This window comes from Hylobates moloch, unplaced genomic scaffold (genome assembly GCF_009828535.3).
Source record: "Hylobates moloch isolate HMO894 unplaced genomic scaffold, HMol_V3 SCAFFOLD_17, whole genome shotgun sequence".
Lineage (NCBI taxonomy): Eukaryota > Metazoa > Chordata > Mammalia > Primates > Hylobatidae > Hylobates > Hylobates moloch.
The window spans coordinates 49,740,047-49,753,326 of record NW_026652292.1 but is presented as its reverse complement, the minus strand read 5'-3'; the positions used below and the strand labels follow the sequence as shown (position 1 = coordinate 49,753,326).

Genomic DNA, 13,280 nt, shown 5'->3' with positions numbered 1-13,280 from the left:
AACAATACCCGCCACAATTATCTTCTTTTGATTTACATGTTTATTGTCTGTCCGGGCCCGCAATTCCCTCTACAATGTAAATACCTCGAGGGCAAGGACTTCCAGGTAGGGTGTGTGTGTGTGTGTGTGTGTGTGTGTGTGTGTGTGTTTCCATCTCTGCGTCCCCAGCGCCTGGCCCAGTGCCTGACGCATAGTAGGTGCACAGTGACTGTTGGTTGACCGCATCGACAGACTAGGACACAGGTAGCCGTCCTGGAGAAGGAAAAGCTCATCAGGGTCGTTTTTCTTTTTCTTCTTACAAAAAGATCAGGTGGCTGTACTTCCCGGCGCCGGCCCAGGGGCTGCCCCGCCTTGCCCCCACCTCTGCGGCCAGGAGTGACTGCAGGTGCTGCGCGGCCAGTGCCCGCGCGTCCTACTGCTCCGGTGCCGCAGCGCCGGTTCCCCCGGGCCCGGGTGCGCCCCGCTGGGCGCGCGTCTCCCATATGATGCTGGACCCGTCCGCCCGCCCCTCAGCAGCCGGCCGGGCGCAGGGACTTGCGGGGCGGCCGGCGGAGTCCCTCTATCGGGCTGGGTGTGAGCGGGAGGGAGACACGCAGCGCTCGCTCAGGGTTATTTTTAGTCGGTAGCTGTGCTCCCCCTCCCCGGGGGTGGAGCGGCCCGCGAAGGTGGGGAGCAGAAGCTCCCGGCGCCTCCGCGCTCGCTCCCGCGGGGCACTCAACGGCGCACTGGAGCCCGGGCGGCGCTGGGAACAGCTGCCGCGGCGTCCTCTAGCAGCGCGCGGCTTTCCTGGGACCTGCGCCGGCCGGGGGCGGGGAGAGGCGGGGAGGGGAGGCCGGCGGGCGGGAAGGGGCGGGGAGCGCGCTCCTGCGGCGGCGGCGGCGGCGGCCGTCCTCATCCCGGCGCTCGAGAGGACGCGGGGCTGCGCAAATGGCTTGTCCCGCTCTTGGTCTTGAAGCTCTTCAGCCCCTGCAGCCCGAGCCGCCCCCTGAGCCCGCCTTCTCTGAGGCGCAGAAGTGGATCGAGGTAGGTGCGGGTGGCTGGCGGGCGGTCGGCGGGCGGCCTTGCACTGGCGCCCTGAGCCACGGACCCGCGCACGCTCCGACCGCAGGTCCAGCCTCGCCTCCCCCCAACTCCCCCCACTTTCTTTTGCCAGCTGCTCCAGGTCACCCCCCCGGGCCTCGGCGAGCCGCGAAACCCTAGCGCTTTGGCATTGGAATCCCGGGCGAGGGTGGGCGTGAAAGGGGACACTGCAGTCTAGCTGCGCGCGTGAGGGCAGGAAGGGAGCCGCTGCGCCTCCATCCTTCCTGCCCGCCGGCCTCGCAAATCTCAGCTAGCGCCGCTTCCAGGCGCTGCCAAGGGAAGCGCAGTGCTAGCAAAGCGTTGCAAAGGCGCAGGAAGCGCGAGCCCCCAGAGACTTCACTGGTGCTCGCATTTCGGGGTATCTTGCTTCTGGTCCCACATTTCGCCCCTTGTCCCCCTACCCCGCACCCTTCCGGAGCAGCGTTGCCAGTGTCTCCACGGAGGCGCATACCCACCAGAGCCTCTTGCTGTATTCCTGGCACCGGGTCAGGTGTGAGGCTGGCACAGTGCGCAGGGCCGGGGTAGCCTGCAAGACCCACTTGCGAGCACGCATCCGCATAGACGCTGCCCAGCCTTTGGCAAAACCCGCCCCTCTCCATCCCGGGGACGGCAGGGTCGGTTCCGAAGTACGGGCTACCCGATCTGGTTGGCATATTTCACTTCTTAAATGACTCGTTGGCAGGCCAGGGAAATCACTGGAGCTCTCGGCTCTCAGTCCAGGAAGCGCTTGCTGGGTGATCCTGATTCACGATGTCTATCAGTAGATGCAGCTTGGTAGCCCCGAGCTCCCGAAATGACCTGTCTGCGGGGTTCAGGACGCTTGAAGGGCATGAAGGGGAAAGGTGACCCCCTATGATTAGTGCAAGGAGCCTCAGCTTCAATGGGTGGCCTTTCTGGAGGCTTAGTGGAAGGTATGAATTTGGCATTATTTCCCTCAGTGACAAGCAGCCCTCTTTGCCTGGTAGTTCAGAGGAGGAAGTGTACCGCTAAATCATGACCCAGCAATGTTGAAGCTTCCAGAATTCCGCCTGTCACTTAGTGACTCCCCACTCCGTTCAGCATCGTGGTTCCCAAGAAGCTGCTAGAGTAACAAGAGCTCCACGTACAGATTTAAACCTGCTGATCTTCCTGCAGAAACCACCCTCACTTAGTACTTAACTGCTCTCCTGCTCCAGCCAGAGACCTGTACCCTACAGGGTTAACCTGCTTCCCGCAAGCAAGAGTGCTACTTAAGAGTATAGAAACATCTATTTGAAAATAGGGCTCAAGAAACAGAACAATGAACATCAGGGCTGTCTTGCTGAAAGCCCCAGGCATGTCTCTCATAATTTGATAGCTCACCATCAGATGAGAAAAAGACCTTGGCTTTTTATTTTTGATATGTGGCTAGAACGGTTTGGCGTGTGACAGGTGCTCTGTGTTGCGTACTTATGCTCCCAGGATACACAGGAAACATTTGTAGTTATTGGCTTAGTGCAGAGTTGGATAACTATTTTTCAGGTTCTTGAACTTTAAAATTCTCAGGAGAGATTTCGAGTGTGGGTGGGGGTAAGGGAAGGATCTAGAAGCAGAACAGTCTTTACTATCCTTGAAGGCAAGTGATTTATTCTCAATTTCCTTAACTGAGTATCATTGACATATTCTGCTTTAAAAATGCATTGTGGTATGAGTTACACATGTAAAAGTGCACAAATCTGAAGTGTACACCTCCATGAATTTTGACATATGTATATTACTGTAGCCCCCACCTAAATCAAGATACAAAATGTCACCTTTGGCCCAGATTACAGTTTGCTTTTAAGAGGTAGTATATTTTAGGCTATTATGCAGTGCAGAATATTAGCTTTAATATCACGTTTAAGAAAGGAAAGAAGAGATTCCTTAAGAAAGTAGAGCCTCATTAAGCCCTATAGACAGTTTGGGATTGTTCTTGATGCTTTACCATTCATACCAATTTAAGAATGTGAAAACCATAATGGGGCATGCGTGGCTTTAGGACCAGGCAGCCCAGGCGAGCTGCGTGTGCATTATTGAAGCGGCCTATCTCCTTTCAATTGTTGGGTTCAGTTTCAGGGAAAGGAGAGCTTCCCCCTCCTAGGCTATATAAAAAGGTAATTGCTCCAGGGGAAAGATAGAGACTTCCCCTTTCCTTCCCAGAGGTTCTTCTTGAAATGTAAATGCCGAGTCTGCAAACCACGGGAACTCAGGAGTTGTAACAGATGGTTTTGCATGCAGTTGCCTTGTGAACAAAGATTCCTCAGCTAATATAGCAATAATGTAGTACTTAGGGCCAGTGAATTCCCGGGTGGTGCGGGCGGGAGGGCGGGGATTGTTATCTCGAGACAATTGCAGCTCCTCTAGGGGCCCCATTGTCTCTGGCAACATCCTCATTGGTAGGGCTTTGTTTTTACTTTTTTTCAGTTGGTGATTAAATTTCCCATAGGTTTTTTTTTTCTTTCTTTCTTCTTTTTGAGTAGTCAGGAATTTCACCCCTTCATAAAAATGTTCCCTTGGGTGGAGCAAGTTAATAAACAAACTTTGCCGCTTGTCTCGCCTCGGTTCTTGGTCTTGCTTGAGTCATGGATTGGCGAGAAAACATTCATTCTTAATAAAGGCTCAGGGAACCAGATCCAGGACGTAACTTGTTAGTGAGGAATTTCTCGGCCTGCAGCCTTGGCTATTTGAGGACCATGTTACTGGGCAGGAAATGTGGCCTGGGAACGATTCCCCCACCTCAGCCCCCCTCCCCTCACTCCTTCCTTAGTTGGCAAAGATGAAAGCTCTAATGGAGCTCTAGATGGTCACAGACCATATGGGGACAGCCCTGTAACACTCCTAGTGACTTTTTATAGCTGCAGGAACAGGTTGCACATCTTACTGTGTGTTTGGGAAGACTCCTAGAGGAGACAGCAAACTTGAAGTAGTAACTCTGGCTACCAGCAGGCAGGGGAGTGACTAACTTCTTTCCATACTACTTTTCTAGAAGGCCTTACTGAGCAGAACACAGTAGGTGAGAGGTCAGACCTTGGAGCTGGGCATCCTGGATTTGAGTCCAGAGTCTGTTACTTTGTAGCTAGATGACCCTGAGCAAGCTACTTTTCCTTTACTATGGTTCCAAATGATTTCTTTGAAAGATAGCTCTAGTTGTTAGCAACAACAAAAATAACCAAGAGTTATTATTGAGAGCATCTGTAAAACAGGATACTAATAACAGCTCACCTATTTCATAGGAGTGCTGTCAGGATTAAATCAATTAATATATTTAAAATTCTTAGAACAGTGCCCAGTACATAGGAAGTGCTGTGTAAGTATGGCTAGTAGTATTATTACCATTATTATTACCACTGCTGTTACTTTTACTACTACTATTATCATTATGATAATTATTACTACTACTGCTATTGCTATTGTTTTTTCTGTTGTTAATAACAACTAAGGTTGATTTTGAAAGAAATGATTCAGAACGCCAAATTTCCAGGGTAGAAAATATGATTCAATTGCCTACTGATTTCATCCTATTATCTCACTCTGTTAACTCTGGATACCTGGAGTAGAAGTTAACTAGATGCTACATGTCACTCTAATTTGCACTAAAAGTGACTTGGGGATCAGAGAAAAACCTTTAATATCTACTCATAAAGTGATCTTGGTAGTCCATCAAAGCTTAGAAAATTATTCCTCAATATTATGCTGAATATGTAAGTTTAATGTATAATCTTTGTTACCAAACTCCAAGCAGAATGCTCAATGCCTCTCCTCTTGTAGATGATCTAATATTAAATCATTATGCAAATAATGGGTCCAAATATTCATCTAAATGCAGCAGAGTTTTATTCACTGAGGTTGTGTCAACTCCTGCTAGGAATAAGAATAATTCTTCCATTGATTTTCTTTCCCGCTTCCTCCCTTCTTTTATTATTTCCTTCTTTTTTTTTTTTTTTGGTGGTATTTATTGAGTTACAAGAATTTATTAGTAGGTTAGATGACTCTGATTTTCCTGATTCCCCACTTCTCTTGGCCTCACCACCCACAACAATATTTATCTGTTCTAATCTGTGGTTCTTCTTTTCAATGCCAAACACTTTCTGAAGAAACAGATGGCCTTCAACTTGGTTTTGGTTATGATTTGGAACAGGTTTCCAGGCCTTTAGGGAGGGACTGGAAATTTCAACCCAACTCAGCCTTATTTCTCAACTTGAGAAGTTCCTGGACTCCTTTACCTTCAATCAGAGTGTGCCCGTGGGGCTTGGTGATGAATACAATCTTATTTGTGACCTAATCCATACTTCACAAGAGTGAGAACTAGTGCTGGAAGGGATCAGTTTCTCATTTTGGTTCATTCCCTGCTGCCCACATAGAATTGTTTTCTTATTCAGCTGGGACCTAATTCTGAAGATTAAAAACACTGAGGGTATCATAGCTCTCCAAGACCAAAACACGCTTGTGTTGTTTGGCAGTAGGGAAAATTTATGAATAGCTTTTGAGCTAATTTAGCATTTAATGGCCAGTAACATACAACATTTGTGATGTAATACCATAAGTTATACCTGTAGTCATTCTAATTCTCCACCTCTGTAGGGACTAGACTCTTAACATCTTTTTATCCCAACAGGTAGTTAACTTTGCAGATGGTCCTCCAGCTTTGCATAAGTTGCCAAGGAAGAGGAAGAAAAAACTTTTCTGGCTAGATCAAGGAAGGAGTAGTGGTCTGAATAGATATGTAAATGAGAGCAGGCGGCATCTTTCTCACAATGACATTTAAATAGTCTAGCTTGTTTGTATACAAGAGCAGCTATGACACAATGCTGTCACATGGTAGGAAAACAGTGAGGTCCCACAGATTTGGGGAAAGAGGATGCGGAATGGGAGGTGGAGCTGGCACTTCTTGCCCCAGCATCTCCCTGGAAACCAGTTGCATCAGGCGAGCTCCAAAGGGCAGACTGAGCACTGGCTACCAAGAAAGGGAAGGCTGGGCATGTGTTCCCAGCCACTGGGTCTCTTGGCCTCCTGCTGTCCGCCGATGGATGACAATAGAGCCATGATGTAGACAGTTGGCCTTGATTCTGTGGGTGGCAGTCAGTACTAGGTGGGACTAGGCAGCTCTAGGAGTACTAGAAATTGGCCTGGCAGCTTCTCTTTTTGCTTTAGACCATTCTGAAGCTTCAAAGCATCATAGTTGGGGGATAACATGATGATAAAAATTATGGTAATGATGCTGATGTTGCTGATGATAAAAGGTACTATTTATTGAGTGCTTATTATGTGCCTGCTAAAGTCTATGTACAGTTGGTTCCCTGAAGTGGTGCAAAATACATTTTGTATTTTGTATTTTGGCCTTGATTTTCATGGTTCAGGACAGAATCAGCTAACACTGGTTGATTTTTGACCAAACTGTTCTCACTGGAATTAGATTTTCCTTTTAAGCCTAGTTCACTGTTCTGAGATTTTTAAAAAGGTACAATACAATTTTATAATAGAACACCTCATATGTTCCTTAGGATGTGTGTGTTTACATTTGAGGCAGAAGAAAGGTATCAGATATGATCTTTTTTGGAGGAAGGGTAGGATAGAAAAAAGGATGACTTCAGTGCTATTAAATCAGGAAAGGAAGGGATAATAGAACTTTGGTTTTAAGTGATTGAGAAATATAAAAATAGCCTAAACTAGAGGGCTAAAGATAATATAGGGGAAAAATAGTTCTTAAAAAAAGATAGAATATTGGAAAGACTTCTGTCTGGACATGAGATGTTATATTTCAAGGAGGAATGATGCCATGGAATTCAGTTCTGCCGTGATAAAATTCCATGTTTGCAATATTGAAAACAACACTTCCAAAGAGACGCCCTCATGCATCTAACCCTGATGGGATGTGTATTAGTTCGTTTACATACTGCTATAAAGATACGACCTGAGACTGGGTAATTTATAAAGAAAGGAGGTTTAACTGACAAGGTTCCACGTGGCTGGGGAGGCCTCAAGAAACTTATAATTACGATGGAAGGCAAAGGGGAAGCAAGACAGGTCTTATATGGTGGCAGGAGAGAGAGAGCAAGCGAAGAGGGAACTGCCAAATGCTTTTAAAACCATTAGCTCTCATGAGAACTCACTCACCATCATGAGAACAGCATGAGGGAAACCGCCTCCGTGTTCCAGTCACCTCCCCGCAGGCTCCCTCTCCTGACATGTGGGGATTACAACTTGAGACGAGATTTGGGTGGGGACACAGAGCCAAACCATATCAAGATGGCTAGCGTATCTCAGGGAATTACCTTTGGCATCTGGAAAAGGACAGATGATGTAGTCATATAAAATGCACCTAAGAAATAACTTGGCTGACACCTTTTCCCACTGTCAGCAAAACTGTGCTCTATGCTGAGACCTTAAGAATAAAATATTGGTTAGGTTGGGAAAGCGCCATGTTTCCACTGTCCTGCATTTTGCCTGTGTGAGAGTTACTCTAGTGTGGCTGTTGGAGGCTGCAACTTGGCCTCCTGGTCAGTGTAAGTTAGGGACTGCCCCACCTATTCACCCCTAGATAGCCCATTAGGAGGCCATGGAGGAATACACCTGCACTTGCTTTTAAAATCAAGGTCGGCTAGGCACTGTGGCTCACGCCTGTAATCCCAGCACTATGGGAGGCCAAGGCTGGTGGATCACGAGGTTAGGAGATCCAGACCATTCTTGCTAACACAGTGAAACCCCATCTCTACTAAAAATACAAAAAAAAAAAAAAAAAAAAAAATCATCCGGGCGTGGTGGCGGGCACCTGTAGTCCCAGCTACTCGGAACGCTGAGGCAGGAGAATGGCATGAACCTGGGAGGCGGAGCTTGCAGTGAGCCAAAATCATGCCACCGCACTCTGGCCTGGGCGGCAGTGTGAGACTCCATCTTAAAAAAAAAAAAACAAAAAAAAAACAAGTTCAAGAACAGAAGGACTTGTGGCTTTTTCATTTCCATGACCGAACACTGTTAAAAAAAATTCCTCAGCCTTATTTTTTTACCAAGTATGTTCACCAAATGGGTCTGCACCAAGTGAGGAACTGAAGTTATAGTACATAGCTATCTTTTTCTCCCCTCAGAAGTGTTTAAAAAATATTTTGAACAATTATTTTAATTGAATATCTTATGCCAATTGAAATTGAATGAAAGCTACAATAAGCTCAGTCAAATTGTTAAAATATGAAAATAATTATTTGGGAGGCTTAGCTATCACTCATTTGTAAGTTTGCTTCAGTATAAACAGTGGCAAAAATAAGCATTAATATTTTCATGTGTGAAAGTGTGCTTTCAAAAATTATTTCCTGAAAAGTGTTTACTGAGCTCCAACAATGTGCAGCATAGTGCCAGGCATAGTGTTAGGTAATGAACAAAATAAGCATACTTCCTGCCCTCATGAAATATACAATGTGGCGGGGGGACAGAGAGATTAAACAATACATATATAATTACAATTTGGAATACATACTATGAAGACAAAGAATGGGGCAGGGGGGATTAAGAGAAAAGTACTCTTTAAAAAGACAGGGATTCTTAGTGAAAGTAAGATTTAAGCTAAGACCACTGAAGAATTCTAAGCAGGAGAATTTGATTGATGATGATTTATTGAGAAAAGGGCTTGCGTTGGGATGCAACGCATACTTTTATTATGATTGTGTTTTGAAACAAGGTAAGGTAGAAACACTCTTAAATTTCTCTAGGTCTGTTGAAGGTAGATGTGTGTTGGTGGTGGGGCAGGGGGTGAAGGTACCTGCCTCAGAAGTTCTTGAATATTCCTTTCAGGCCACTCAGAGTTTGCGTGATGATCCACTGTCCATTTTACATCTGAGGCACAGATAAGAACTCTTCTAAGAAAAATGCAGAGAGGACTTTGGGATTTGTGTTTGAGCCTAGACTCTGGATTAAAATTCTTGGACAAAATAGAGGCTGTAGAGGCTGTACTCCACTCTTAGTAGGAAGGGGCTGCGGGAAACCTGCTTGCTTTTCAGTGAGGGAAGAGAGCCATTTTCTGTGAGACTTTGGGTGGTGACCCACAGATGTCTTCTCATTTGGGAAACTTTCCCCAAATTCTTCCAAAAGAGGGGGCTTTATAAAATCCTAAAGCCAGGTGCCCTTTGGGAGCCTCATAAATTGTAAACCCTGGAGGTCTCTGACTGAGATTCCTTCCAACACTTGAACCACCATTCTTAGACCCCCTCCCCCATCTTCCCAGTCTAACATGGCTGCTGGAGAGTCGTGATCACATCACCTTTGCAGGAAGCTGAATGGAGGCAGGGAAAGTGAAGAGTGCATCCTTCCCATGTGAGGTGCCTTCTGAGAAACTCTTTGTGACATACCGGCTACCATTTTATTGCCCAGAACTTCAGGAACATGGCCCTTTCTGGGTATAGGAGAGACTGTAGAGAAGGATCTTTTACCCCAGGCAGGAGTAATGCTCAGATAATATTCTTGAGTTCTATTCCTCAGGAAAAAGGGGAGAACGGCTACTGGGGTAGCCACAACCTGGAATGCCCCTTCTCCACTTCTCCAGGGACAAATCCTTTCAAGACAGAGCTTAAACACGACTGCCTCTGCAGCATAGTCCCTGATTCCTCTAAGCTCATTAATCCTTCCCTTCTCTGTACACACCTGAGCCTCAGTTTTTGCCTTTTTTTTTTTTTTTTTTTTTAGAAAAGTTGCTGTATTTTACTATCACGAATTTTGTGTGTGTGTGTGTGTGTGGTGGGGGGATTTGCCTCCTTTGGTGAACCCCAGAGCCCTGTGGCCAAGGACTGCGTCTTAGTCATCACCCTGTTCCCTCCTTGTTTCAGCCAGGCTGTTCCTTGCTAGGGCCTCACGGCCACATTTCCCCACTGCCTGAGCGCTTTCTCAGTGAATCTGTGCCCAGCTACAGTTGCCTGATTGGCACTTGGACTCGGCTGTGGCAGAGAAAATAGACTCTGTTGCTGCCCTGACAGGAAGCAAAGTGTGTGTGTGTGTGTGTGTGTGTGTGTGTGTGTGTATGTGTGTGTGTGTGTGTTTTGGAGTGATTAAAAAAAGCAGTTTACCCAATAGTTGCCTGGAGACAGTCAGTGATTGGACACTCGGAGGGTGATTTCTCTGTTGGCCTTTGGGTGAAGATATTCTTTAGGGTGCTAACCCTCCCCTCAAGTTAGACTGGGTCAGGGCTCCTTGAACTTGGAGTTCCTGGCTGCAAGGCTGGAGAGCAGACATCTCTTTTCTTTAAATAAACATGCCCCTAGCATTCGGCCCTGGGACTCTCACCTTCTCTTTCTTTCCCTAAGTCAAAGCAAACCTCTCTTTCACCTGTTATAGAAGTCTAGCTAATTCCCACTTCTTAGGACGAGGGAAAGATAGAGCACTTCCAATGATAGTGAATCTAAAAAGAAATGGAAGAATTTTTATTATAGTGGTCACCTGTATGAGTTCTTATTAGACAGGTATTTTTAAAGGAAAAAAACCCAAAATGACTGACTAGTAGCTGGTATCCATGGTATCAATAAATGACCACAGCTGTGACTGTTAATTGTCATGACCCAATAGGAGCACTGAGAAATAGCATCCCCTCTTCTTTTCCTATGGAAAATTAAAAAAAAGTCACCTGTGGAGCTGAATGTTGTCATCAGCCAACAGATGAGGTTGCCACCTGTTCCCTAAGGGACCATGCAAGATGTCATAAATAGGAGGGGCCAGTGACAAGTAGAAGCCTGACTCATTATGCTGTTAGAGTTGACAGAGTGTGATAATAGTGATAAAAATGGCTAGTTCAGTGCCAAATAAAAATAACAGCAAACACACTTCTGGAACACTTAGCCACGTACAAGTGGTAGTCTAGGTGCTTGCTTGAGTGGTAGTCTAGGTGCTTGCATGAGGTGGTATATTGTGTATAGAACAAACACCCAGCACAGTGCCTGATATGCAAGGTACTTCTCAAGCAAGCACCATTTATGGCCATTTTACAGATGGGAAAATGGGAGCACGGAAATGGCAAGTGATATGCTTGAAGCCACACAGATAATCAGTGGCAGAGCTGGGATTTGAACCCAGGCAAACTGGTTCCAGAGCTTGGACTGGTGACTGCTGTGTCCCGCTGCCTTATCCTTAACAGCTGCTCAGTATATATTTACTCATTGGAAAAAGTACCTTTGCAGAGTTAGTATTTGAGACCCTTTAGAAGTGAAAGCGAAACTTCTAAAAAGATCATGATCCCAAGTAACTACCTAACCAAGCAGGTGACCTGCCTCTCTCCCTCTCCCTCTTCATTCCCTTAATGGTTCAATATGCTGCTTATTGAGCATCTTCTATATACGTAGCACCGCTAGTTGCGAGAAAACAATTTCATCCATATGGCTCCCAAGCACATTCTCTGAAACTGGAGCCCTTTCAATGTGTTTTAAAAGATCAATGTCAGGAGGGTGGTTAGGACTATGATGAAAAATCATTACAGGAGCCCAATGAACCATCATCAGTGGGTGGAACCATTTTTATTCCCTTTCACTTCACATCTACTTCCCCAGTCTTTTTCTCCTTGATTGGGACCTGACTCCCCCACTGGATTCAAATAGTCCTTGATGCTGAGATCCAGACTGGAATGATTATAAACAAGGGGAAGGAAAATGTGGATTTAGGGCGTCATCCTGCCAGGCACTGTTAGGTTCTTTGCGTATGGTATTCTGTTATTCTTTGTGTAACACAGGTATCTGCTGCCCCCTGTCCCAGTTTGAGGTTCTCTACTGTGCCTGTTTCAATAAATTTCACTCATGTTAAGACTGGCAGGCCTGATCCCACGTAGCTCCTGAGTCCCCACATCGTGCCCACACGATAGTCCTTCTTTTGGCCTCATCTGGCACCTCCCAACAGCAGCTCCACTCTTAGACCTCTCATGTGGCACAGGCTCTGGCGTTCTGAACAAATATAGTTGGCTATTTTATAATGTGGGTTTCTGTAATGAGGGTTATTACATATGTGATTGGGAAATAGGAGACGCATGCTTGGTAAGGTGCAAGTTGCGATGGTTCATGTGAGATTTTTATTAGCACTTGCATATTTCGTACCACCAAATAGCAGTAGTTGAAAACAAAATAGGATAGTAGAGGTGAACACAACCAGCCAGGGAGGTGAACACCCCTCTTCTTGCTGTGGGCTCCATTTGGCTTTGTGTTGATTGAAAGGTCTGCTTTTCCCAGATCTTTCTGCATTTTCCTCTTATCTCCACAATGCAGCAGCCTCGGTCTGTCCTCACACCCTTCCACCATGTGCTCTTGCCCCCCGCCTTTTTGTGAAGTCCTCCGTTTGTTCTGTAATAGGAAATAGAAAACATCTTTTTATCTGTGCTGGTAATTTTTAGTGTTCTTGTTTTTGTTACTGCTCTGGTTACAAAGTTGAATAGGGTTTGGGCCTTTTACATGAACTCTGTACTTTCCATAAGCCCTATTATTTTTAGTGTTTGATTTTGTAGGATACAAGGTTTTTGGCTGTCTTAGTGTGGGACATTATTCATACATTTCCAGGAATATGGATACTGTTTTATGGTAGAAATACTTAGATATTAATAGTTTGGGCAGACAGTATCTCTCACATGCTTACCCACACAGATGCATAAAACAATACCTTGAAGATTCCCAGTGCTGGAGCCTGGGATCTTGGGTCATATGGAAAATGTTTTCTTTAGGAATTTCACATTTCCTATTTGCTATCAGAAGACCTTGGACAACATTTCCAGGAGAAGCTTCTGTTGCCTTTGGAGGAGGTAGTTGAATATTGTCTGTGTGTGTGTTTTTCTGATCCATTTTTCGTTGAGATTTTGTGCCTGGGTACTACATAAAGCAGCACTCTTTTCACCCAGGGAATCTACAGGAGTTACTTATTGTGAGTGAGAAGCTTAAGTGAGTTGCCAATGAGGAAACTGAGACTTGAGGGTTGGCAATTTGTCTGAGGGTCAGTGACTTCTTGGCTGCGATTATTCCTGTTCTCTGGAGCCCTTTCTACACCAGTATATGAGTATTGGCAATTTGTCTCAGTTTGGGACATCATTCATTCATTCATCATATAGTTATTCAGCATGTCCTAGGGACTCAGTAGTATGAGAGACAAATGTGAGATTTCCATTCCACCTGGAAGGATGGACGCTGAGCACAGAATCACGCGTGTGATGCATGCTTGGAAAGGGAAGAGCAAGTTGGTCTGGAACACAAAGAGGGCCA

At 45.7% G+C, this 13,280-nt stretch overlaps 1 protein-coding gene across 7 annotated transcripts in view; it reads left to right on the top strand.

Annotated features, from left to right (window-relative positions):
• Positions 1–842: 842 nt before the first annotated feature.
• Positions 843–13,280, top strand: part of LIMCH1 (LIM and calponin homology domains 1) — a 344,933-nt gene continuing 332,495 nt past the window's right edge. For all 7 annotated transcript variants that reach the window (XM_058430309.1, XM_058430308.1, XM_032135896.2 and 4 more), the window contains exon 1: positions 843–1,023. In XM_058430309.1, the coding sequence (XP_058286292.1) occupies positions 928–1,023 (96 nt within the window). In that variant the 5' untranslated portion in view covers positions 843–927. The remainder of the gene's footprint in view (positions 1,024–13,280) is intronic.